This window comes from Rhinolophus hipposideros (genome assembly GCF_964194185.1).
Source record: "Rhinolophus hipposideros genome assembly, chromosome: 5".
Lineage (NCBI taxonomy): Eukaryota > Metazoa > Chordata > Mammalia > Chiroptera > Rhinolophidae > Rhinolophus > Rhinolophus hipposideros.
Window position 1 is genome coordinate 39,525,101 of NC_138051.1, and position 27,049 is coordinate 39,552,149.

Here is a 27,049-nt window from a genome sequence, read left to right on the forward strand (position 1 = left end):
AATCTAGAAAACCACTGATAATCGCTCCCAAGAAAAATCCTTACAGCCTTGTAAAATAGTACCTATAATTCTGATACTAGGAACTACTGAAAAGGTAGTTTGGATTAAAATAGTTCAAATGAAAGGATTTAATATAAAAGTAAAGTTCAGAATAAATTGGCTAGTAAAAGATTTTTTAGATATAAGTTCAATATAATTCATTCACTGATGCAAAGAATTACACTGGACACTAACATATATGTGTTACATGGTACTGCAAATGTTTACTGAAAGAACTCCTTCTGTTCCTGAGGAAAGGGACAGGCAAAAGGATGAATATTTGAGTTCAGGAAGCTCAGTCTACTAGCCCCACACTATTTTCTACATTTTAATCACTGAGTGTTCTTCCAAATCCTTTTTCCTTATGCCTAGCTACTGTTCTGCTTCTTTCCAACTATACCAACTCCTTGGCATTTTCTTCTTCCACTCCTCAGGAGACAAACCACACTTCCACCTATGAAACGGCTTCTATTTTCACTCTGTCTTAGTTTCCCTCACATCTCTTATGCTTTAGTATAATACCACACACTTCAAGGAACTCTTCATCTTCTCTATACAGGTTCTCTTTCACATGACTCAGGTTCCTCTGCATTTATTCTCCCATGTTTACTCCTTACATAATTATTATTTTCTTCCTTCTCCTAAAACTCAGATCCAAATCTGGAGTTTGAGATAAAGAAATTTCTTCCCAGGAAAACTGTATTATGTTAAGGAATAAGAATGAGTGAGAAAGTACATGTGAGAGTATTATGAACACATGGTCTATGTTTGTAGGCAAGGTATCAATTTCAGAAGTAGATTAGGGAAAAAAGGAAGGAAATGTGTGAAAGAACTGGAAAAGTAGAAAGAATGGACATCCTTTTCATATTCCCTTCCCCATAATCTAAGTCAGGGGCCGGCAAACTAGGGCTTGTCAGCCAAATCTGGCCTGCTCACCTATTTCTGTTAATAAAGTGTTATGTCACACAGTCGTGCTCATTCTTTTCCATATTGTTTACTACAACAAGCAGCAGTAGTATGAGAGAGCCCACAAATTTATCTGGCCCTTTACAAGGAAGGTTTGCTGACTCCTGATCTAAAGCATCTTCCTACCTTCTCCTGAACTTCCTTTCTCCTTCTGCTAAGAAATTCAGAGTTGTGGGACATACATTATCGTTTTTTCTCTTTAACACTGATTCTCTAGGGCTTTCCAGGTATTCTTCCTTATCATTTGCAAATAGAAATAACCCAGAGGTCACCAAGTGTTTTCTTAAAGGGCCATATACTGTGTTTCCCTGAAAATAAGACAGGGTCTTATATTAATTTTTGCTCCAAAAGACGCAATAGGGCTTATGTTCAAGGGCTGTCACCCTGAAAAATCACGCTAGACCTTATTTTCCAGGTAGGTCTTATTTTCGGGGAAACATGGTAGTAAATGGTAGGCTTGTGGGCCTGATACTTTGCAGGCAAGATCAACTGATGGATGCTAAAATTAGTGGGTAAAAGTATGATGAAAACCAAATTTATTCGAATAATCTCAAAGTATCTTCCCACAAGATACTTATTATTTATTTACAAAGGGAAAAACAGTAACTTTACAGTGGAGAAATCTGGTTAACACCACCTTAGCAACATTATCAACACTAGTATCTTCAGTAATAAGACATTATGTACCTCCTTGTTTAGTAACATCAATTTTCCTTTGATCTTGGCTTTAAATGTATCCCACAGATTCTATGTGTTTTAATTATCATTACTGTCCTGTAACTCCAGTTTGTATTTTCCCTTTCACCCAAGGGTAGTTTAATAGGAGATTTTTAAGTTTCCAGGTGGAAGGGCCTTTGACATTTTTGTTTTTGTTAATTTCTAGTTCTATTGCAGTGTGATCAGATAAAGTAGTATTTCTCCTTTAGGAACTATGGATGTTTTCTTGGTGACCTAATAACTGATCAATTTTTTTGAATGTTACCAGGGCACTTGAGCAGAAGGTGTAATCTCTGTTATCAGGGTATATTTGGAAAATATGTGTAAGATCTACCTTATTGAGCATGTTGTTTGTCTTCTATTTCTTCTTTGCTCACTTGATCTATCTTGAACTTAGTTGTATGTTAAAATCTCCAATTACTAGTGTGTTTTCCATCTATACCTCCATGAATCTCCTGTACTTGCTGCTTCTTAGAGGTGACTGTTGCAATTCTGGTGACTAAATATTAATAAATACTATGTCCTACTTGTGAACCGTGGCACTTAGAATTAAAAAGCACCCTTCCAACTTAGTGACTTATAATGCTTTTTGGTCTTGAATTCTATATTGTCTGACATTGGGATCAACATTCTCTTCTTACTCTTTCCATTTTTCTGGTATATATCTGTCCATCTCTTTATGAAACACCTTTTCTTGGTTGTTTTAGGTGTGTCTCTTGTACATAGAATATGTATACAGCGATGCAAACCAAACTGAAAATCTTTTTCTTTTAATAGATGAGTTAAGCCCATGTATATTTATTACTTTGACTGATATGTTGGGTCTCAACTCTGCCATAGTATTTTATAATTATGTGTACTGTTATTTTTGCTATATTTCTCTACAAGATGGGTATTTATAAACTTATTTTTTCTTAATTTATAAACTTTTTTTCTCCCCTTATATTTTGGAAGGTTTACCTAATGGTCACCTTTGGACGTATACCTTTTTGTAAATGCTCTTAGTCCCTGTTTTCTTATTTAACCTTTTGCTATCAAGTTTCTCAGTTTTAACTGGTATTGTTTTGTTTTTCTTCTTTAATAATACAAATGCTATTCCTTCTCTATTCCTCCCATTTACACTACTTTCTCTCTAGCCTTTTTAAATGATTATTTTATTTTCATTCTCTTCGGTTTTTTCTCCCAATTTTATTCAGTGCCCTTTATTAAATATTCATTTGAGTCTAGTCTCCTTTGTGTACTTTATACTTTATTCAATTCTGAGGTATATTTTTTTTCCATTTTTTTCCTGAGTTAATTCATTTCTTCCTTTCTCTTTTCCTTTACCTTTTTTTCTCCCCAATTCCCGCTTTGGGGTCTATTTCTTTATAAACAATTTTTAAAATTTATTTTTCAATACAGTTGACATACAATATTTTATTAGTTTCAGGTGTACAATAGTGACTAGACATTTATATACCTTGTGAAGTGATCACCCCAATAAGTCTGACACCACCGTTATTACAGTATTATTGACTATATCCCACATGCTGTACTTTACATCCCATGACTATTTTTATAATTGGCAATTTGTACTTCTTAATCCCTTTCCCTTTCTTTGGCCATCCCTGGGGGATCTATTTCTATTAGTTTTTAAACTTCTGATTTAGGGTGGTTATCCATATCTTCAAATAAATGAGCATACTTAATTCCTTTTGGGGTTTTGTCTTACAGTTTTCTTCTTCCTCATGGTTGTTTTTCTGAGAGGAAATTCCCTTAGTTAATTAGATTTTCTTTTCTGATTTTTTTAAACTAACACTTTATGGATCTTTAAAAATCTTTTTTTTGGTTCATTTTTGTTATTGGAGTGTTTTACACGATTCATAGTTTAATTAGTGCCCTCTTCTGTCAGCATAGAAAAGTCTAAACACTTAAGTGGATTTTTATTTGTTTTTTGTGGTCAGGGAAGATACTGTGTGTCCTCTGATTTTAGAGTTCTCTTTTCTTGTAGGTAAATTTTATTTCCGTTTTGGCCCTCTGCAAATATTGGTTTATTGTCTTTCAGCTCCAAATTCATCTTTTTTGCCTGTTTTGTGAAAGTGGATCTCAGCCCTTTAAATATTTCCTTTTGCCAGCTGACACTGGAACTTTTGTCAGGGGAGGGCACAAGAGAGAAACTGCAGGAGGAAAGTGTTTTGCTTTGGGTTCCATTGCATAGCTGAGCAAGCTTCTCCATCACGTGTGGCTTCTCCATCGCAGCATCTTCACCATCTGTCTCACACAGACAGGAGCAACCAACAGCTTGCCTGAGCAATCCCCACTACCCAGCAGTTTTGCAGCAGAGTGTCTGGTGAGACAGCCACAGCAAACAGCTTTCTCTGGCAGATTTTGATCAAGTTCCAGTGAGTAGCTTTTTAGCAAATTCTACCAGTGTGGCATTAGAGCGACTTTCCAGAGGTATGGACAAACCTTCTTCAACAAGGTCAGGAGCTCAGTCCTAGGGTTAGGGCTGGGGTCAGGGGTCTTTGCTTGGAGGCTTAATCTCAGCCTTAGGAGTATGGTAGGAATTACACTTTATATTTGCTATTCATGTATTCTTTACAGTTCTCTCCACTTTCTACTAATCAATCCCACATTACTCCAGTTCCGCCGTGTTACAGGTAATAATTTGTATCATCTTTCCCTGTTCAAATTACTATGTAGTTTCTCTCTCCTGATAGAACCCAAATGGATACATGTTTGGTCCTTCACCACTGAACTGACAAAGGACACTTCTCCCTTTTTGTCTTTCTTCTTCAGAAGCCATGTGTTTTGAATCATGCATATATTTACCTCCCTATAGTTCATTATCTAATCTACTTGGACATGTTATTCTTAGGATGGACTTAGTTTTTCTGGTGTGGTTTTAGATCAACCTTAGGTCCCACTGCTAATTCTCCTCTTCTCCACAATTTTTATTGACCTGGCTTTATAGAGCCTTACGGCAGGGTTGGGTGAGGCAGGGTCTTAAGAGATACTGCACAAGGACATGGAGTTTTGTTATTTTCTCTTATTTTGTTATTTTGAAGTTTGGGGATGCTTTGTTTTCAAATTATGTTGAGGACATGATCTTAGTGGTGTTCTATTTTTCCTTTGTTGTTCTGTCTTATTTTAGAGGGAAACACTGGAAGATGGGAATTTACACTGTCTTCATTGACTTCAGTTTTCTTGAAGTCCTACCACCCAATTTTTGCAAGTTTGAGGTTTATTTACTTCTAACAATAATCAAAGAAGAAAGAAGACAAAAGCATTAAAACGAGAATCAAAGTTTCTAGACAGGCTCAAGCTCTGTGACTAATATTTATCTAAAGTTGGGTGATTCACTCAGTGTTAGGATTATTTCCTCATTTGTAAAATGGGGGGGTAGGAGGGCGGCGGGACTAGGGCAGTGAATTCCAAAGTCATAGGAGCATGAGAAACATCTAATGCACATGGACTTCTGTGCTGCATACCTAGATTCTCATTCAGTAAGTCTGGGTGAATCCTACAAATAGATATTTTAAACAAACACCTGTGGTGATTCCGATATAGCCGGTTGGTATCCCGTATTTAAGAACTCTTAGACTAGCTAATCAAGGATAACATGTCCAGTTATAAGTCCACATAAGATTTTCTGATTCAGTAAGCTGTGATCCCATCTTTCAATATAAAATCACAGTAATGGATTAGTGATAAAATGTCCTACTAGCACACATTGTGTGAGGATTTTTTCCTATTTACTTTTTAGAAATCAGTTTAAAAGCAACCAGAGCAGGTAAAAAAATGGGTCAGAAAAAAAGATAATCTCCCCCCAAATAAACAAACAAAAGCAACTATATTAAATGTAAGCAGAGAAAAACATTAAAAACAAAAAATCAAGAAGATGGAAATACATGATAGGTAACCCATTCCTAATACACTTTGAAAATTAAATCACTTTCTTATGAAAATTAAATCATTTTCTTAAGAGGAACAAACTACATGTTTTGTTCCCAAATAAACTTAAGCACAGTATAGATCTAATTGCAGCTCATTCTTTCCAGGGTCCCATATATTCTTTAGAAGTAAATGCAACAAATGCCCCTTCTCATTTTGAAGAAAACCCATAGAAAATCTGATATCAACAAGTTACACAAGCTCTAGGTTCCCATTTCACAATATGACCTATAAATACTTTCTAAGAAAAGTAAATCAGAACCAAAGTATATACAAGAGCACTGTTAATTCAAGGAAATCCATAGGCTTTCACCTGTGTTTATCTTAGCATTTGGTAATATGAAGGAATCTGCATGAAATAATTTCTGCTAATGTAACATCTCCAGGAAAGATAGCTACATGAGCTGTTTAGGAGGACATACCCAATTGCTGCAGGGGTCAAGCGGGTATGCAACTGAGGGGTGGTAGAAATCGTGGTGGTTGTCAGCGAGCCATCAGTGCCAGTCTTCTCCCAGTCAAAAGGGTCACTCTCAATTACTCCAAAGGTTTTGATGCTGTTGTCAAACACGGATGTAAGAAGCTAAACCACAAAGAAAAAAACTACAGTAAGCCAGCAGTAAACAGAAAAAACTAGAGTAAGCCATCCCTGGAATAAGCCAACAGTCTGGGGGTGCTTTCACTTATAGAATAAGACTCATAAATTCGTTTTGTAGTATGATTTAAAAAAAACACCTGACGATAACAAATAGGGAAATTTGAATAAAGACTCTTATGGGGATAATGACCTGAATGAACATTGATTTTTCTCAGGTGAGGCACTTGTTTATAGTTATGTGGTAGAATGTGTTTGTTCTTGGAAGATATATAATGAAACATCATATCTAAAACCTACTTTCAGATGGTTTGGCAACAGGAAATGTGTACTGTATGTATATGTGAGTATTCAGTTTCAACCATCTATGTGATTACTTATTTTGTCAAAAAGGGGCATTTTTATATGGTTCAACTTAAATAAGTGACCAGTGTTAACAGTTGGTATGTGTTAAGGGATATATAGAAGTACATTGTGCTTTCTCCCAATTTTTTTGTGGGTCTGAAAAATTCTTAAACTGTATGTGTGTGTGCGCATGTACACACCCAAATTATCACAAAGAAATATGCCCTATTACTTGATTTATATTATACATAATTTCAGTTTTTTTGGTCTTTAAATTCCAAAAGTCTGATGTGATCTTGAGGAAGATCTCACAAAAATGTTCCTTTACTGTTTCTGACAGTATGCATCATTTTCCATTTTATGATTATGGCTTCATTCTTTCATCATTTCTCTTACTGTCAGTATTCTATCCTCAGGGATTCATCTTGTACATTTCCTGCTCCAGACCTGAAATCAGCACTTCCTCACTGGAGGATGTTGTATAGGTCTGTTTTAGACATTAAAAAGATTACTCTGGCTATCAAGTGGAGAATAGATGCCATCCACAGGGATGAAGATGAGGGTGCTGGAACAGATGACCAAGGCGGAGGCTACTGACATTGAACCAGCAGGGTAAGAGCGGAGGTGATAAGAAGTGGCAGGATTTGGATATAATGTATAGAATCACCAGAACCTGCTGATGGATTAGATGAAAACTGTGAGAGTAAAGAAAGAATAATCTAGATTTCTGTCCTGCACCCCTGGGTCAGTGGTGCTACCATTTACTGAGATGAAGGGCAGTGAGTTTGAGGATTGAGATATTGAAAATTTTAAGGAGTTTAGGGAGAAATAAATACAGATACAAATTTGGTAGTCATCTGCATATAGATATTAATAAGTATTATTTAAAGTGATAGGATCGGATGGTGCCATTTAACGAAACTAGGTAGCAAAATGGCCCAAAGGCTAAGACCTAGGGCACTCCAACATTTAGATGGAAAGAAAAAAAGGACTCAGCAATGGAAACCAAGGAATGGCCAGTGACGTAGGAAAACCAAGTGTGTAGTGTTCCAGATGACAAGTGAAGAAAATATCTCAACAAGGAGATGGTCAAGTGCTATCAATTGTAAATTTATAGTTATTTTTGATTATTTAATTGATTTCTCTCTCTTTCACCCAGAGAGTAAGCTCCAAGAGACCAGTACATGACTAATTTTGTTCATCACTGTATCTAATACAATGTCTCATATGTAAGAGTCAATACTGTGATCTATAAAAACTACAGATATATTTGGTCTTTGTCCACAGTTCCTGGCTTACAGCTCCTAAAACCCTTGGAATTTCCTGAGAGATATGAGCAACAGGCAACATCTTTTGTTCTAAGATTTGGTCTCTTGTCCTTAGTTCCTGAAATTACTTCAGAGCCATAAAGGTGAAATGGTGTCCTGTTATTCATAAAAAGCCCCTTTTACCACAACTGGGTTTATGTTAATGAGGTGACTTTTGGAAAGCATCTAAAGATGAAGGCTAATCACTAAAAGAACCAACCATGTGATTGGAAGGTTGGAACTTTCAGTCCCATCCTTGTGGCCTCCAGGGGAGAGGGGAGGAGCTACAAGTAGAATCAATCACCAATGGTCAATAATTTAATCAATCATGTCTATGTAATGAAGCCTCCACAAAACCCCAAAAGGATAGCATCTGAGAGCTTCTGGGTTGGTAAACACATAGCAGTGCTGATAGAGTGGTTCCCTCAAAGAGGGTACGGAAGCTCTGCACCCTTTCCTCATACCCTGCCCTATGTATTTCTTCTGTCTGGTGTTTCTGAGTTATGTCCTTTGTAATAAACCAGTAATCTAGTGAGACAATTGGTTTTCCAAGTCCTATGAGCCACTCTAGCAAATTAAGCACACCCAAGATGCGGATTCGTGGGAACCTCTGGTTTATACCCAGTCGATCAGTACAGGCAACAACCAGGACTTGCGATTGGCATCTGACGTGGAGGACAGCCTTGTGGGGCTGAATCCTTAACCTATAGAATCTGATGCTCTCCATCTCTGGGTAGATGGTGTTAAAACTGATTTGAATTATAGGACACCCAGCTGGTATCAGATAATTGCTTGCTGATGTGGGGAAAAAAAAACCCAAAAACAACCAAACCAAGTTGGAACTGTGAGTACAGAACCCTTACACAGTTACTCTAAAAACATTTCAAAAATAAAAAAAAGATAAAAGAAATTGGAAAAGGCATCATTATAAAACCTGAGAATTTTTATTTTGGTCATGTTTTTGTTGGCGTAAGTTACCTATGTTATAACTTAGACTTCCCCAACTTGTCAGAAGAAGAGGGCTGTAGAAAACACAAAGGAGGAGGAAGATAGAGTGAGGCCCGGCATATAGGAATTGAAGTGGCAGACCTTAGACCTCTCTCCTGATTCCAGAAATCGAGGTTCTCATAGGTTCTCACAGAGCGAGATGCATGCTTCCGGGAAGGTGGAGTCCCTGCCCATGAGGCAGCAACTGCCTTGCTGTGTGAGCACTAACTTAGCCCACTCCTGCTAAATGCTTTGCCTGTACTGGGCTGCAATGGGGTGCTCTTAAACAGCTTTGACGCCAATGTCCTTTTATCATGGAATTATTTTCTTACAATCATCACAGTATTGTATGTCTTAGAAAATGTAGCATACGCCATTGGGCCTCAAATAAACAATTTGATTGTAAGAAAATAAGATGGTGATACTAGAGACCAGCAGCAGGAGGCACAGAACACAACAAACAGAAGGAAAGATAAAGCACTGAGGCACTAAATAGTCAGACTAGGGGCAGCCAGATGGCTCAGCTGGTTAGAGCGTGAGCTCGGAACAACAGGGTTGCCCCGGTTCGATTCCCACATGGGCCAGTGAGTTGCTACCTCCACAGTTAGATTGTAGAACAACGACTTGGAGCTGATGGGCCCTGGAGAAACACACTGACCCCCAATATTCCCCAATAAAATTTTTTTTAAAAAAGTGCTTCTTTAATACTATTTAAAAAATAGTCAGACTAAAATAGTTAGACTCAGTAGAACTCTGCTGATACTTTGTAGAAACAGGACAAGTCAAAGACTTTTGCAGGGAGTTACTTGGTTAACTGAATTTATTAGATCACATTTGGCTTAAATAAATAATAAAACCAAAAAACCAAAACAATTCAGTTAATCGTTCAAATAGATTTGAGAATATCAATTAGTCACCTAATAAATCATATATATAAATATATAAATCATATATATGTATATATAAATATATAAATCATATATAAATCATATAAATATATAAATCATATATAAATATATAAATATATAAATAAATCATATATATATATATATATATAGAGAGAGAGAGAGAGAGAGAGAGAACTGGTGGGCCTCATTTTTTTTTTTTTTTTACTCCAATACAATTGAGGAATAAAACACTTTCCAATCAGAACAAGAGCTCATCGTGGCAGTAATTTTCAAACTCAAGAAGGGGTAGAATAAAATCTGAAAAAGCTTTGCAGATGACTCTGACACTTCCTCTAGGAAGGCAAGTCCCAAATCTCTCCACTGAGAATCACTGGAAATCTAGTATACAACTGACTCCTCTATTTCTTTTCTTTAATAATATATTCTTAGAAGATACAAACTCATCTAAAAAATCCAGGTTTCTCAAATTAGGGTAATGTGTACCCCCAGGAGATGAAGCCATATGCCAGAGAGGGTTTCAAGTCACCTGATAAATGTGGCACAGCTTCCTGAGAATTTTACTCAGAGGTAAGACATTTGATATGATACTTTATAACACGATAAACATGAGGTTAGAAAGCAAAAGAACCTTTAAGATAAATCAGACCTCTTGAGAAACATGCTTCCACTTTGCTGCAATTAGAGAGATTGGTGAACTAGTGTGAGCAACTCTAGAGGCATAAAATCATCAGGAAGGTGAATCTTCCTTGAGTGAAAGCAGGGAAGGGGAGGAGACTGGGGAAAACGACTTCTGGGGGAGCAGGGTTAGAAAAAAACACTTTGGGGAAGGAGGACCAGAGGAGGGTGTGGACAAGCAACAATACAGTATTACTTTTTATTTGGCTCCTGTTGTGAATTATTAATTTCCCTTCTACTTGCACTTATGTATTAAGAGGTAGTCCATTTTTCTTAATCCTAATTCTAATGGGATACACAATGAAATGATTTTTCTAAAGCAAATTATTCAAGACACAAAAAAAGTATGTAAAAATCAGGTACTACATCTAGGTAATGAGATTTTTAATAATTTGGATTATCTACTTTTCTGTAATAACTATGTATTACTTTTATAATAACTACTTCTTTACTGCATTACTTTCAATAATGAGAAAAAATTTAACCAACAAAAATGCATTATCTAAATTAACTATACATGTAAGCATGTGTGCTCCACAAAACGCCTGGTGCTAGTTCCCACCACCTGAAATATCCTTGTTCTTCATAGCAATCAGTCATCTGCCATAGACTGATGCCTTAGGGAAGCATTCTTCCCTTCTCTAATCTTTAGCACAAAAGCAATCAATAGCTTTACCATATTTACCTCCATATGAAATCCCAGTTTGCCCTCTCAGAGAATGTAGACAGAGTCCAATCTTTGCAAAAACAAGAATCATTTGTAATGTGATACTGCGGACTCACTGAGAATCCTGATACCTGAATTCTCAGTGAACGAACGGCAAATGAATGGATCAATAAAGCACTTAACCAGCAGAGCATATGGCAATGCTGGGCTGGCTACTTCAAAAGTAGATTATTTGCTGCAAAAGAAATTGAGTCATGCCACTGATAAATAGATACAACAAGGGGAAAGAAACGCATGTGTTCTAGATTTCTCTCCTCTTCCAGGGATTTTTAGCAGCATTGGTACAGGGGGGAAAAAATGCATTGCACGCATCCTTTAGAGAACAGAACCATAACAAGACAGGAATCAAATAAAGAGAATGAGTTGCAAAAGCCCAGAGTTTTAGAGGTTTTCACCACTTACATCAAGATACAGAGGACAACTCAGGAGTGTCCCTGGTGGCTGCCCCAGGGGACCTGAGGCCGAGTGAGGCAGCCTGGCTGCTCAGCCAATAGGGCTGCCTGATACCAACCTTCCCTTTATGTGCTGTCAGCCCACAAGGTGAAGTGACATTGTACGAAGCTCGATGCCTCCTAACAAGGTCAACTGAAAAGGTAAGCAACACTTCCTTTCTCCTTAACAGGACAAAGTAACATAAAGAAAATATAAAGAAGTTCTATCAACATAGAAGTCATGTTGAGTAGAATATAAGAATGAAGAAAATGAGATAATTATAGGCAAATGCAGTGCCACTGAGATACACGTACTACCACTTACGTTTACGATGCTTTACAATTTAAAAAACATTTCCACAATTATCTTATTAAATTCTTAACAACAACACTGTGGGGAAGGTATTTTTACCATTTCACAGACAAGAAAACAGTCTTAGAAAGGTCATACAAATGGTGTGTGGCGAAACACCAACTAAAGTGTATCTTTGAAGTGCAAAGCTATTTGCACTATAGAAAACTTACAGCTAGTCAGCAGGCAAAGCAAAAACAGCATATAGTTGAAATTATCCTTGAAAGCCCATTAAAATGCCCATAAAGGGTAGACTTCTATTTCTTCAGATGAATGTAAATGAAGTAAGCTGGTTGCTTTTAGGGGTTCCATTGTATCCCTAAATTGCTATTCTTTTAAACATCAGAATCACACTCAGTGCAGCCTGATTCTGGATGAATGGACAGCTGTCAATGAGAGAAAGACCGAGGGAACAGCAGATTCACAAGGGCATTACACCATCATCCTCACCACAGGGCATGGAGAACTGAGCCACCAGGCAGGCAAAAACACAGACATATTAAAAATTTTCTATCTCTTGCATATACACAGTTGAACTTAAGGAGTCAAGTAAACAGGGATGTTTTGCGACTCTACTTGTGCTATAGTTATATCAAATACCCATTCATTGATTCAGATATACACTGAATGCCTACTGTTCTGGGTGCTAGGAATGCAAAGGAGAACAAAACAGTCTTGTTTTCAGTTTGCATTCAATAGAAGCAATAATCAGATCAAGCAGATTTAATTCAATTTAGCAAACTTTTACTAAATGCCTATCCTTGTGCTGATTTCTTGAGGAAACTGAGATAAATGGGCAAGGCCCTGGCTCTAAAGGAACTTAGCTAGTAAGGAGTACTAGCTAGTACTTCCTTAGATAGTACTAGCTAGCTTAGCTAGTACTTAGCTAGTAATTCCTTCCTGTCAGGAAGGAATCAGAGCAGACTGAAGAAGTTGGCATCTGAGTTGGCTTGCAATTTCACAGGATAAGCAGGTTTATGAAACGGAAGCATTGCAGGCAGGGGGTGCTGGGAGAAGGGCTTGTAGTCTCATCTGACTGCATTTAGGGGTCCCATATAGCTAGATCACGTAAGTACAATGGGGAATGAAAAGAGAAAATTAAAGTGGGTAGAGCAGGAATTCACCCCCCTCTCTACTGTTTACATCAGAGTCAAGACCTTCCTCATTCCTTGCCTCTTGCGCACAAGGGAAGACTCTCTCCCAGCTTCCCTTGCAGTCAGAATCGGGCGAATGTGAATGGGTTCTGGCCACAGGGGTATATGCCGAAGTGTTTAGATCACTTCCAGGCCTGGTCATGAAACCCCTAAGCGATCATCCACACCCACTCTTGCCCATCTTGGTAACTGTAAAGGCTACGAGATATATTTAAAAAGACAACAGTGTCAAAATACAGATGGAGCCTGGATGTTCAATTACCACTTGAGAGTTGCCTAGGAGAGCCACCCAACTTAACTACACTGTTATGTGACCAACAAATAAACCTCTGTAATGTTAAGGCATTGATTTTTTTTTAAATTAATTTTATTGGGGTGACAATTGTTAGTAAATTTACATAGATTTCAGGTGTACAATTCTGTATTACATCGTCTATAAATCCCATTGTGTGTTCACCACCCAGAGTCAGTTCTCCTTCCACAACCATATATTTGATCCCCTTTACCCTCATCACCCACCCCCCAAAGGCATTGATTTTTAAAAAATATTTCTTTCTTTCCAAGGTATAGCTAAGCCTATCTCAATACCTTCCTAAACAATTTCTAACTCTCCTCTGCCTCATTTGAATGCACACAACTGCAAAAATAATTCTCTTAAAACACAAATTGGATCACAGTACTCCCGTCTGTTAGACTTCCAAGGCTTCTTGCTGCACTTACAATAAAATCCAAATTCCTTAACAAGGATTAAAGGCCCTGCATCATCTAGTCCCTGACCTTTTTTCCAATTTCATCTCAAACTAATCTCTCCCCTCTTTTACTATGTTCTGGCACTTGTCTTCTTTCCATTCCTTCCTTGAATCACAGCCTATGCACATGTTCTTCCTTTTGCTTATAACATTCTTCCTCTTATTTTTGCTCTTCACATGGCCAATACAGTCTCACTTTTTAGGACTTGGCTTAAATGGCAGCATTAGAGAAAGACCTTCCCTGATAGCTCAACGTCTTATTTTTTTCTTTCACAAGCAGCCCATCTATGCCCTGTGGAAAATTTAACTCCTATGTTATCAGAGTCAGGGAATCCTGACTTGATGTAATCTCTGTTTAAACAGTCCCATTCCTAAACCCGGAAAGTATATTAATAAGATTAATGAAGCATGATCAGCTTTGGATTTCCTCTGTCATATCCTCTGATTTTAGCTATGTTGTGGCAGTGTATGAATTAGTTGATACACACATTTTAGTTTCAGGCTCACCAATGGTGTGTGTGTGTGTGTGTGTGTGTGTGTGTGTGTGTGTGTGTGTGTGTGTGTGTGTGTGTGTATGTGTGTGGCTTTCATTAGTCTTCTCAGCTGGCTAAACAACGCTTAAAATAATCTGAACACTCTAATAAGAATGTTCTCAGGTCAGAACCATGTGATCTTATAACAAAAATTTCAGATAATTCTTCATATAACTTTTTAGTACTTTCATTGAACCATACATTTTTCTTAACCAGTCATGTTGATATTTACTTTACAGTGCCCATTGTGTCTGTGGCCACCTCTCCAAGGAAGGCAGATGGCAAAGTGCCGAAAGAGCTTGGGTCTTTTTGAATGAGTCAGAAATGAGTTCAGAAACCACTTCTAGTACCCTTAGTTTTCCCAGGCTACATGTCTAAACCAAGTCTCCATAAAATGGGGATAATAGTACTCCCCAGGTATTACTGTGACATTGCTGTGCGTCAGTATTGTGACAATAATGTGTAAAGGCACCATGTAAGGCCTCTTCTTTATCCAATCTAATGCTGCCACTTTAGTTTCCCATTAACTAGTGACAACGTAGGGTCCTGTGGTGGAATTCAAGGTTGATAAGATTTTCCTAGGCACCCTACAGAGATGTTTTCCTTCTTCAAAGCATTTTAAAAGGATTTATTTAAATTATAAGGTAGGCACACTTTTTTTTTATCACTACATTTCTGAAAATGTTGGCCCAGCACTTTTTTATACACTTTTAATTTAAAATACAGTTGACCCTTCAACAACTCGAGGGTCACCGGTGCTGAGCACCCACACAGTTGAAAATCTGTGTAAAACTTAAGTTGGCCCTCCCTGTATGCAGATTTCTAACTACTCATAAGTCAACCAGTGCAGTTCAAACCCCTGTTGTTCAAAGAGTCAATTGTAGGGGGCGGCCCGATGGCTCAGCTGGTTAGAACACGAGCTCTGAACAACAGGGTTACTGGTTCAGTTCCCACACGGGCCAGTGAGCTGCACCCTCCACAACTAGATTGAAGACAATGAAATGCCACAGAGCTACCAGAGTGGCGGCAGATGGCTCAGTATGTTAGAGTGCGAGCTCTCAATAACAAGGTTGCAGGTTCAATTCCTGCATGGGATAGTGGGCTGTGCCCCTTGCAACTAAAGATTGAAAACAGCGACTGGACTTGGAGTTGATGGGCTTTGGAGAAAGAAGTACACTGTTCCCCAATATTCCCCAATTTAAAAAAAAAAAAAAAAAGGAATGCTAGTGTCATTCATTGTATTACAATTTTAATACAGTTTTTTCCTTTCTTAAAATGTGTATACATTTTTTGGCACCCTCTGTATTGTTATTTGCCCTCTGATATAGTCATGTGGAAATACTGGTATGTTTTTTTGCTTGTTGCTGGAGGTTTGTTGTTGTTTTTAACTATACTGGTTGTCCAATGAGGAATTTAAAATTTTGAAAGAACAGTAATTAAACTCAAATTCAGGAATGAATTGCAAACTATAAAATTAACCATACGGACAGTATTAGTTCACAAGAGCATTCATATTCAAAGTAGAGTAATTTTTCTCAAAATGAAGACTGCAGTAGGCCTCTGAGAGGGAAGTAAGAAACAAGCTACAAAGCTCTTTCTGGAACTTGATGTCACACTGATACAAGTCATCAGAACACACAGTCACTTAAACCAACCCCTTTTTCCCAATTTTTCTTCTCCAGTCCACCTGCTCCCCACTCACTGCTTATGAAAGATCAGACAGCAGGAAAGAAGCATATTATTTATGGAATCAGTGAAACAAAGAAATTGTTGTGGCTGCTCTCTCTCTTCCAAAAATAGGAAAATAACTATACTTTGTTTTGTTATTATGTGACAGAAACACAGAGAAGCCTCTAAGAGAATATCCAAATGAAAAACTTGGTAACAATAATCTGTCAATTTAAACTAAATTAATTATAGGTCTAAATCGCAATGTTAGCTGGTAAATATGACAGTCTTCTTTAGATTATAGACATAAGTAAATGGAGAATGTGATCAAAAAGTTTTTGCTATGCTAAACTTTTATACTCCCAAACATCGTCAGAAAAAAAGTTATTAGCACCCAAGATGGGAAAGTTGGGATATATTCCAGCTTTTCCTAAACTGGTCTTACAGGTATAATTTCATTATTTTATTGCAAGTAATGTGTACTCTCTGATGTAATTGTAAGAACATACTCCACAGCAACTCAAATACAATGTATTTTCTCCATTTGTTAGACAGTCTATATAGTTTATAATGCAAATAGCCAATAGGAAAAAAGACAAGTTCACCTGCTTAAGCTCTCTAAGAACCCACAGTTGTATGTTACCTCTCTGCTTTCTATCTTGTTTATATCTTATACGAAAGCTGCAATTTCACACAGAAATAGTTATTATATGCGAAAAAAATTACTGTGCTGTGGATAATCTTAATTTTTTGACTAGACTGACAACACTTTAGAATATAAAACGTCCATTAACAGGCAGTAAAATCTATGTGTTGTCCTTTGTAGATCAAAATGATACACTAATACATTATTATTATTAATCTATGTGCGGCTTCATTTATGTTTTCAGTGATAGTGATTATTTTGCATTAAGCTCTGACCAAGTTCTCCCTGAGTGCAATAGAATCTTCTGAAATACAGCTAGATGGGTTAGGGATGCAATTTGTGGTAAACCTAGACAACCTTATAGGCCTCATTAACTGATGCTCTCAGGAAATGATTCACAGACCACAGACAAAATGGAGCCAACAGTCTTCACTGACTGTTGTCCCCATAGCCTATTAACATATGATGTGCAACCCTTAAGCCCTCAACAGATATATTACCTAGTTGGACATTTCCTTTTGGTCAACAGATTAGCTATAGGATTTATATAATTTGAGCTATCTATAAGCAGTTCTACGCACCAGATGAAGCACAGCAGGAACAGTAAAACATGTTACATGATGAACAAACCTCAAACTCTAATAAAGTATGTTCATCCAGAAGGAAAGAAACATACACACACACACACACACATTGTCATCACCAGTTAATTTCACCACATTCCTCAGGATACATTAAGATAGTATTATTCTAGGGACCTCCGCTAGTCATTTACAACATCCTCAAAGCTACAGTAAGTGAAGACAGAGACTGAATGAGAGTAGTTAGCCCACAGAACTCACAAAGATGATTACCTGATAGTCTGGTTTTGTAAAATAATCCAAAGAGGAGATGTGGTCCAGAAAGACACTGAATTCTGGAGGGAGATGTTTCAACATAAGCCTGTGGTCATACCTCTCCTTAATAGAGCCTACTTGCTCCTGGGAAGTAAAGAAAAAGGAACCAAAGTCAATTTCTCTTGGCAGGTACACATTAAGAGTCTCAAGGGTATGTGCAGAGGAATGAGATAGTGGGTAATTAAGTATAAAGCAAGAGCTGAGTTCTTACTAATAGCTTAATGCACAGTGCTTTAAAAGTGGGGGGATCTATACTGCAAAACCAAAGGGTAACACAAAGCTCTGCATCAGTGAATTGATAGCTCCCCAAAGAAAAAGTGGATCCTGAATCTATGTTTCTTTATCAACACAAGTGTTTACAGGTTTCAAATCAAATAATAGAATGTGACTATTAAAAATTAAAAGTTTAACTGACTTATAGAAAAGAAAAAGAGAGAACTAGTGAAAATAAAAGCTAAGTAAGGCTAGAGATCAAATCAGAAGTGATAATTGTACTTAAATTAGTATCTATTCTCAATGTACATAGAAAAAGTCGTAACATTAATTAGATCTCTAATAACAGCTCATAGAGAGAAAAATATACATATTAGGATATAGTGAAAGTGCTTGTAAATTTTAATTCTTAGACATAAGCATATTCTCACTAAAAATGACTACCCAGGAGAAATTTTTCTTTCCCCTACCAAAACTGACATTTCCATTTCCAAAATTACCTTGTCCTTTATTTTTCTCCACGGCAGCTGGCCAACCACAAACTCCACCAACATGTAGAATAAGGACCAAAGGTCATCATGTCTTCCCATTTCCTTCATAAGCGAAACAGAATTCACATTACAATATCACTCCTTGTGAATACATTACATTGCCTAAGGACTAACCATTTTGTTTCATCTAATTAGGACTACAAATTTAGATATACTTCCCATAAATTATCTGGTAAATATATCTATATATTTACATAGCTATACAGCAATCTATAAAGGAGAATAGATACACTGAAGAACTTTTTGATACAAAGAATACCCCAAAACCCAGAAATGCTGGAAATAATATAATTAACAGCCCATTAATTAACGCATTCATTAAGAAGTAAGAGAAGGTGGGGTTAGGGGGAGTGGAAATTATTGTTTAGTGGGCATAGAATTTCAGTGTTGCAAAATGAAAAAGTTCTAGAAATCTGTTGCAAAATAATGTAAATATACTTAACGCTCTTGAACTGTACACTAAAAATAGTTAAGATGGTAAATGTAATGTTATGTGTTCTTTACCACAGTGAAAAATAAAAAAAGAAGAAAATCATAAGAGCCAAAATTAAAAGTAAGTTGGAAACAAGAGAAGCAAGTTGATACTGAAACTTTGGTTTTGGCAGTTCTGGGGGTATCTGTCATAGCTTTTATCAACCAGAGTTTTATCAATCAGTTAGGGGACAGGGGTAAAAGCACTGAGCCTACACAACACAGAAGTTGTAACTGATACCCTCTCCACCATCACCGTATAGCTAGGACCCTCAAAGGGCTATCTTTAGTGCAATATATGTTATACACATTATACTGCAGTGTGTTTTTTTTCTGTAGAATTTAACCACTGTCAATGGGATAAAGTGAGGGGTTAAAAAGAATTTGACCTGAGAATTTGTTATCACAGGCCTGCCCCTCTCTCTGATTTGGGGTTTAAATTTATACCACCTTTGTGTTCTGGGAAATCAAGCCCAGAAGTGAAGTGTTTTCTGGATGATCCTGTCCTGCAGTAATGACAGGTGCAAATAAAAATCTTGTCAAGATAAAAGCACCCTTAAATTCAGGACTTCTATGAGGCCCACCAAATATAAGCTCATTACATAACATCATAAAGTACATTAGAAAGCAGGCTACCATAAGTTAATGATAAGAGAAACCAAAGAATAGAATCAGATATTCAAGAATTTCAGAAATGGAATTATAGGATATAGAATATGAAATGTTTAAACAAAAAAAAAGAAATTAAAGTCATAAGAAAGGAACCATATTCTATCCAAGAAAATAAAGACCAATTATAAAAGATTTGAAAAAGGGCCAAAAAAAAACAACTAGAAATAAAAAGTACAATTATAGAAATTAAAAACTCAATGGACATGTTAAAAAGCTGATCAAACACAGAAGAAAAAAGAATTATTGAAGACATACCTGAAGAAATTATCTAGAATGCAAGAGACACACAAAGAGTTTAAAAAATTGGAGAGTGAACTTAAGAGGCATAGAGGCCACAACAAGAAGGTCTAACGTACATCAATTTGGAGATATGAAGAAAAAGGCATAGAGAGAAAGGGAAAGAGGCAATATTGAAAGAAGCAATGTCTGAGAATCTTCCAGAATCAATGAAAGACAAGAACGTTCAGATTTAGGAAGCACGAGAATCCCAAAACAGAATAAATATAAAGAAATCCACACCAAGGCACATTTGAATGTTACCTGCAAGACACCAAAGACAAAAAAAGGTATCAAAAGCAATCAAGAAAAAGAAAAAACTAAATACAAGGTAACAACAGTTAAATAGACAATGATTTTCTCAATAGCAACCATACAACCAGAAAAAATAATTCCTTCAACATAATGAGATAAAACAAGTATTAAACAAAGGATTAAAATGTAGGACAGCAATGAGACAAAATGAACAGAGTTCAAGTGTTCTAAAAAGTCTTTGTGGGAAACTTTTTACATAAAAAGTTTAAGATTAGGGTACCAAAAAAATGGAAATGGAGCATATTATGTTTAATCAGGGTTGCAGAGTGTGGAAGAAACAAATTTATTAGAATTATCTGCTAAATCTTTTTAAATTAGACAAGCACCTGTGAAGGTTCCACAAGTTGCACTCCTGTGTCACCACATAAACTGACAATCATTGTTGTGAAGCTGTGTTACTATATAAAGCATTCTACTCCTCAGGTGTGCTGGGAGCAGAAATGGAAGGTAAGAATCAAGGCTATACAGTATCAAATTCCTCTACCACGGTCAGATGAATAACAAACACTAAAAAGATGAACAGAGTAACTTTTAGAGCACTGTATGCTGAAGAGGCTTTTAGAAGAAATCTCTACAAATTTACAAAAATAATATATATATATATATAATCTCTTTCTAGTAGCTATATTAGAAATGTTTACATAGTGATTATGATCTCTGAAATGTTTATGCTTACCACAAAAGAATGTCCTATTTCAAAGATTCCAAAGTTGACAGTTCTTTAACAGAAATAATTAGAAAGCCTACTACTTCTAAAATGTTTTAAGAATCTATTTGGAAAATAAGAGTACTTTCTTTTTAAGGCAGAATAACTGCTTGGATGCCATAAAATAAAGCAACACTGGATCAAACCAAATGAGTCTTGACAGAAGTCTACACACTGATAGAAATACTTTTCCTATTTTCAATCTATAATCATATCCTAAGAAACTAAATGCACAGGAGCATAGCATGTGAGACCTCAACATACTCTTCCTATTATATTTAGCATTGGTCAAATTTTCATTACAGCAATTCTGGCTTCAAAGAACAAAAATGAGGTAATGAAAGAACAAGAAAATATTTATATTTTATCAAGGAATCATTTTTTAAAATTTTCAACTCCATCCAAACAAGTTCAAGGATTGAGAATCCACAAAATACCCACCTTTCCTACTCATAATTAAGGTTCAGGATGAGAAAAAGAAATCAGAGCAGAGCAAAAGGATGAGAGAGAGAGAGAGAGAGAGAGAGAGAGAGAGAGAGAGAGAGAGAGAGAGAGAGTTAAAACTTAAACCCAAGAGGAAAGGTATAATTTACTAAGATAAAAATTGCGAAGTTGTCTACACTTGAGATCTTCATGAAAACAAAAGGTTTGATAGAGGTGGTATCACAGATTAGATGCACTATTATAGATAAAATGATGACCCCTACATTTCATTAGGTATTGACAGTATGATATTTCCAAATAACTTACTGAAATAGAACACGAATGTTTTATTTCTTCAAAATTCAATATTAAATTGGTTAATACTTATACCTAGGAAACAAGATTCCCTATGACATATATTTAGCAATTATCTTTTCTGGCAAATCCAGTGTTATTTTCTATGTAATTGTACACATCTAATTGTCCACTATACACCTTACCATGCATTACTAAGTATTACTAACACCCTTCTCTCTGCTCCAAAGAACTTTCCGCATCTTTGTACTCTCATGTAAAGAAGTCAGAATGATTCTCAAGTAAAGAAGTCAGTCTGATTCAAGAGATCGGCATGCTTATACTTATCTGACTCTCGTTCAGATACCTACCCTGTTCCGATGAGCATTGATTGATGCATAACGAACTGTCCCTCGAAAGCCTGCCACAGCTCGAGGCTACAACAAAATCAAGCAAAGAATAATAAATGAGCTTCAAACAGCAAAAGATTCAGTGCACTTGTACTAATTAAGTACACGTGAGAAAAATATATACATTACTGTCAAATAAAACACTTTAAATTTCTTTTTATTGCAAACTTATAGAAAATTAGAGATAACTAACATCTTAGTTATCAATGAGTTCCATTTTTTGCTACCAACGTTTTAAAATAAAGTAGTATCTATAACAAGTAAACTCTGTACATTAGAAAACATTAAATGCTTTCATATACCCATAATCATGCCAAGAATCATTGTATACACATTAATATTCAGGCTCTGGTTACAAATAAATTAAGACCCTGAAGAATCTCTAAGTAATCTAAGATGCCAACCTCTTTGCGTCTTGGCTATTTCATTCAAATTCAATTCAAAGATGGTGGCAACTTGTATCCTTCCCTATATATGCAATTTATATATTCATAAATTCAAGTTAATGGGTACTTATTATGTGCAAGCTACTGGGAATAAATCCAAACAGGAATAATGCATGATCCCAGTTTTCAGAGAGCTCTACTTAGGATAAAGTCCAAACTCTTCTTTGGCTTACAAAACATTCCACGATCTGGCTTTGGACTCATTTCAACATAGATTTATGTGTGGTTTCTCTTACAACCAATTGTGTTTCTAGCTCAAGACTTTGCACTTGCTAGTCTCCAGTTCTAATGCCATCTCTTTGCGTGCCTCCAACGGCGAGCTCTTCTACTTCACATTAAGCCCTCTGCTCTAATGTCACTTCCTCACAAATATTCCTTAATCATCCTAATCTAAAATACTACCCACCCTTGCAATGTCACTTTATTCTTTTATTTGCTTTATTTTTCTCTCATAAAGACCTCACTACTCAAAATTAATTTTATGTATATTTTTACATATTTATTGCCTGTCTTCTTCCACTGGAATATAAACTCTGTGATGGCAGGGTCTTTGTCTTGTTCATTTTACAGACATAGATACAGGTTCTGAGAGGTAAGTAAACTTGTCTGAGAACACAGAATTAGTAGGTGATAAAATCAGGTATCGACCAAGTTCTTTTGACTTGAAATCATACACTGTTTCCATTCTATTGTTTCACAAGGATCAAGTCAGTCCCCTTGTGATTCATGGATGGCATTATAGTAGCTCAATATGAAAACTGACAAATTTGAAAATGATAAGAGCCAATAATTTTCATTACATTTTTTTTCAGTAATTTCATTCAAAATATCCTCAATTAACATGCATTACTGTTGTAGTCAGAAAAAGACTATGACAAATGTTACCTTAAAAATCTTTAGTTATCAGAATCGCTTTGGTCATACGCTATAGTATAGCCTAAGATAAACATTCTATGTCTTCCTCCTCTGCTCATTTTTGTAATCTATGTTTAATCTATTCAAATTAGTTGTCTATTTCTTTTTTCATGAAATTCTTTCTTCCCCTTTAATTATTCCTTTTTGTTTTTAAGATTTAACTATTTAAAAAATATTCTTTGAAAGATCAATGAATCCAAGAGTTGGTTCTTAGAGAAGATAAACAAAATTGACAAACCTTTAGCCAGACTCATTAAAAAAAGGAGAGAGAGGACCCAAATTAATAAAATCAGAAATGAAAGAGGAGAAGTGACAACAGACACCACAGAAATACAAAAAATTGTAAGAAATTACTATGAGCAACTATATGCCAACAAATTTGACAACCTTGAAGAAATGGACAATTTTCTAGAGGCGCACAACCTTCCAAAGCTAACTCAAGAAGAAACAGAAAGCCTGAACAGTCTGATTACCACCAGGGAAATTGAATCAGTAATCAATAATCTCCCAACAAACAAAAGCCCTGGACCAGATGGCTTTACAGGTGAATTTTTCAAAACGTTCAAAAAAGAATTATCACCTATTCTCCTCAAGCTCTTCCAAAAAATCCAGAAGGAAGGAAGACTCCCAAACACTTTTTACGAAGCCACTATCACCCTGATCCCAAAAGCAGACAAAGACACCACAAAGAAAGAAAACTACAGGCCGATATCTCTAATGAACATAGATGCAAAAATTCTCAACAAATTATTAGCAAACAGAATTCAGCAATACATTAAAAAGATCATACACCATGATCAAGTGGGATTCATCCCTGGTATGCAGGGGTGGTTCAACATCCGCAAATCAATTAATGTGATACACCACATTAACAAAATGAAAAATAAAAATCACATGATCATATCAATAGATGCAGAAAAAGCATTTGATAAAATACAGCAACCTTTTATGATAAAAACCCTTAAGAAAGTGGGAATAGAGGGATCATATCTTAACATAATAAAGGCCATATATGACAAACCCACAGCTAACATCATACTCAATGGGGAAAAGCTAAAACCATTCCCCCTAAGATCAGGAACAAGACAAGGTTGCCCACTTTCTCCACTTCTATTCAACATAGTGCTGGAAGTTCTAGCCACAGCAATCAGACAAGAGAAAGAAATAAAAGGCATCCAAATTGGTAAGGAGGAAGTAAAATTATCATTATATGCAGATGATATGATACTATATATAGAGAACCCTAAAGACTCCACCAAGAAACTATTAGAACTGATAGATGAATTTAGTAAAGTAGCAGGATATAAAATTAATATTCGGAAATCAGTTGCATTTGTATATACCAATGATAAAATAGCAGAAGGAGAAATTAAAAAAACAATTCCATTTACAATTGCTCCAAAGACTATAAAATATCTGGGAATAAATCTAACCAAAGATGTAAAGGATCTGTACTCAGAAAATTATACAACACTGAAGAAAGAAATGAAAGAAGACATAAATAGATGGAAACACATTCCATGTTCATGGATAGGAAGAATTAATATAATTAAAATGTCCATACTGCCTAAGGCAATATACATATTCAACGCAATTCCTATCAAACTACCAACGACGTTTTTCACAGAAATAGAACATATAATCCTAAAATTTATATGGGACCATAAAAGACCCCGGATAGCCTCAGCAATCTTGAGAAATAAGAACAAATTGGGAGGTATAACGATACCTGATTTCAAACTATACTACAAGGCTACAGTAATCAAAACAACATGGTACTGGCATAAAAATAGATACATAGATCAATGGAACAGAATAGAGAGTCCAGACGTAAATCCATGCCTATATGCCCATCTAATCTACGACAATGGAAGCAAGAATGTACGATGGGGTAAAGATAGTCTGTTCAATAAGTGGTGTTGGGAAACCTGGACGGACACATGCAAGAAAATGAAGCTGGACCACCTCCTTACACCATATACAAAAACAAATTCAAAATGGCTTAAAGACTTAAATGTAAGATCTGAAACCATAAAATATCTAGAAGAAAATATAGGAAGAAACTTCATGGACATTACCCGGAGTAAGATTTTCACTGATATATCCCCTCGCGCGAGCGAAGTAAGAGAAAAAATAAACATGTGGGATTACATCAAACTAAAAAGTTTTTTCACAGCAAAGGAAACCATCAATAAAACAAAAAGGGATCCTACTCTATGGGAAAAGATATTTGCCAATGATATATCTGATAAGGGATTAATATCACAAATCTATAAAAAACTTACTCAACTCAACTCCAAAAAAACAAACAACCCAATTAAAAAATGGGCAGAGGACTTGGGGAGACATTTCTCTAAAAAGGACATACAGAAGGCAAGAAGACATATGAAGAAATGCTCAACCTCACTAATCATCAGAGAAATGCAAATAAAAACCACAATGAGATACCACCTCACTCCAGTCAAAATGGCTATTATCAATAAATCAACAAACAACAAATGCTGGCGCGGATGTGGAGAAAAGGGAACGCTAGTGCACTGTTGGTGGGACTGCAGATTAGTGCAGCCACTATGGAAAACAGTATGGAGGTATCTCAGGAATCTGAAAATGGAACTACCCTATGATCCAGTAATTCCACTCCTAGGCATCTACCCGGAGAAATCCAAAACTCCAATTCAAAAATCTGTATGCACTCCTATGTTTATTGCAGCACTTTACACAATAGCCAAGATATGGAAACAACCAAAATGCCCATCGGTAGATGACTGGATTAAGAAGCTGTGGTACATTTATACAATGGAGTATTACGCAGCCATAAAGAAGAAAGAAATCTTATCATTTGCAGCAACATGGATGGATCTAGAGAACATTATGTTAAGTGAAATAAGTCAGAAAGAGAAAGACAAGTATCATATGATCTCACTTATATATGGAATCTAAAGAAAAGACTATGTGAATGAACTAATCAGAGTCAGTTTTGGGGACGCAGAGAAAAAACCGAGAGTGGTTAGATGGGTGTGTGGGAGGGGGTTGGGGATAAGGGGAAAGGTGAAGGGATTTGGAAGCAGCTGGTAACCACAAGATGGCCTCAGGGTTTTTCTTTTGAAAATTAATTTGGGGAAGGTATTCTATAATGTTGTAAAGATTTTGTTGGGTATCCGATGGACATGCGTCCTATTTGGGAGACCACCTCAGGGATACTGTGGATACCTGATCATGGCATTGTACATCAGAAGCTAAACATTAATGAATGCCAACTATAATTTTATATATATAATGTGATGGTTCAGTGTGAGGTCGGAGGGATAGTGAATGGGGGGAGGGGGGTTCACAGTATGAGGGATATAAATGATGAACGTCTAAGTATTACCTTGTTTTGTACACCTGAAACTAATAAATAAATTAATTAATTAAAAAAAAATATTCTTTGTATTTAATGACGTCTCAGTAATCAAAAAGTTTCTGCAATCTATTTAAATCCCTTTTATTTTCTTAGCTGCCATCCTTTGAAAATCACAGCCAGTAGATCTCAATATTTTCCTAAGACATCATGACTAACAGGAATATCTGCTATTCTCAATCTGGTTGATGGAACTCTGAGGTTGGAGATTCCTCTTTCTAAAAGAAAAACATGTTACACGGTATGTATGAAAGCCCTTTTCACTAAATAACATTTCAGAGGTTGTACTTTTATTCATTACCTGACAACAGCCTTCACTGAACACAAAAATG

The 27,049-nt window shown here is 36.2% G+C and overlaps 1 protein-coding gene across 1 annotated transcript in view; it reads right to left on the bottom strand.

Annotated features, from left to right (window-relative positions):
• The window catches only part of TTBK2 (tau tubulin kinase 2), a 131,063-nt gene that overhangs the window by 18,880 nt on the left and 85,134 nt on the right, over window positions 1-27,049 (bottom strand). Inside the window, exons 7-10 of the mRNA XM_081049240.1 lie at window positions 21,918-21,983; window positions 18,339-18,431; window positions 17,584-17,709; window positions 6,078-6,235 (exon numbers count right to left, since the gene is read on the bottom strand). Of these exons, the coding sequence (XP_080905366.1) occupies window positions 6,078-6,235; window positions 17,584-17,709; window positions 18,339-18,431; window positions 21,918-21,983 (443 nt within the window). The remainder of the gene's footprint in view (window positions 1-6,077; window positions 6,236-17,583; window positions 17,710-18,338; window positions 18,432-21,917; window positions 21,984-27,049) is intronic.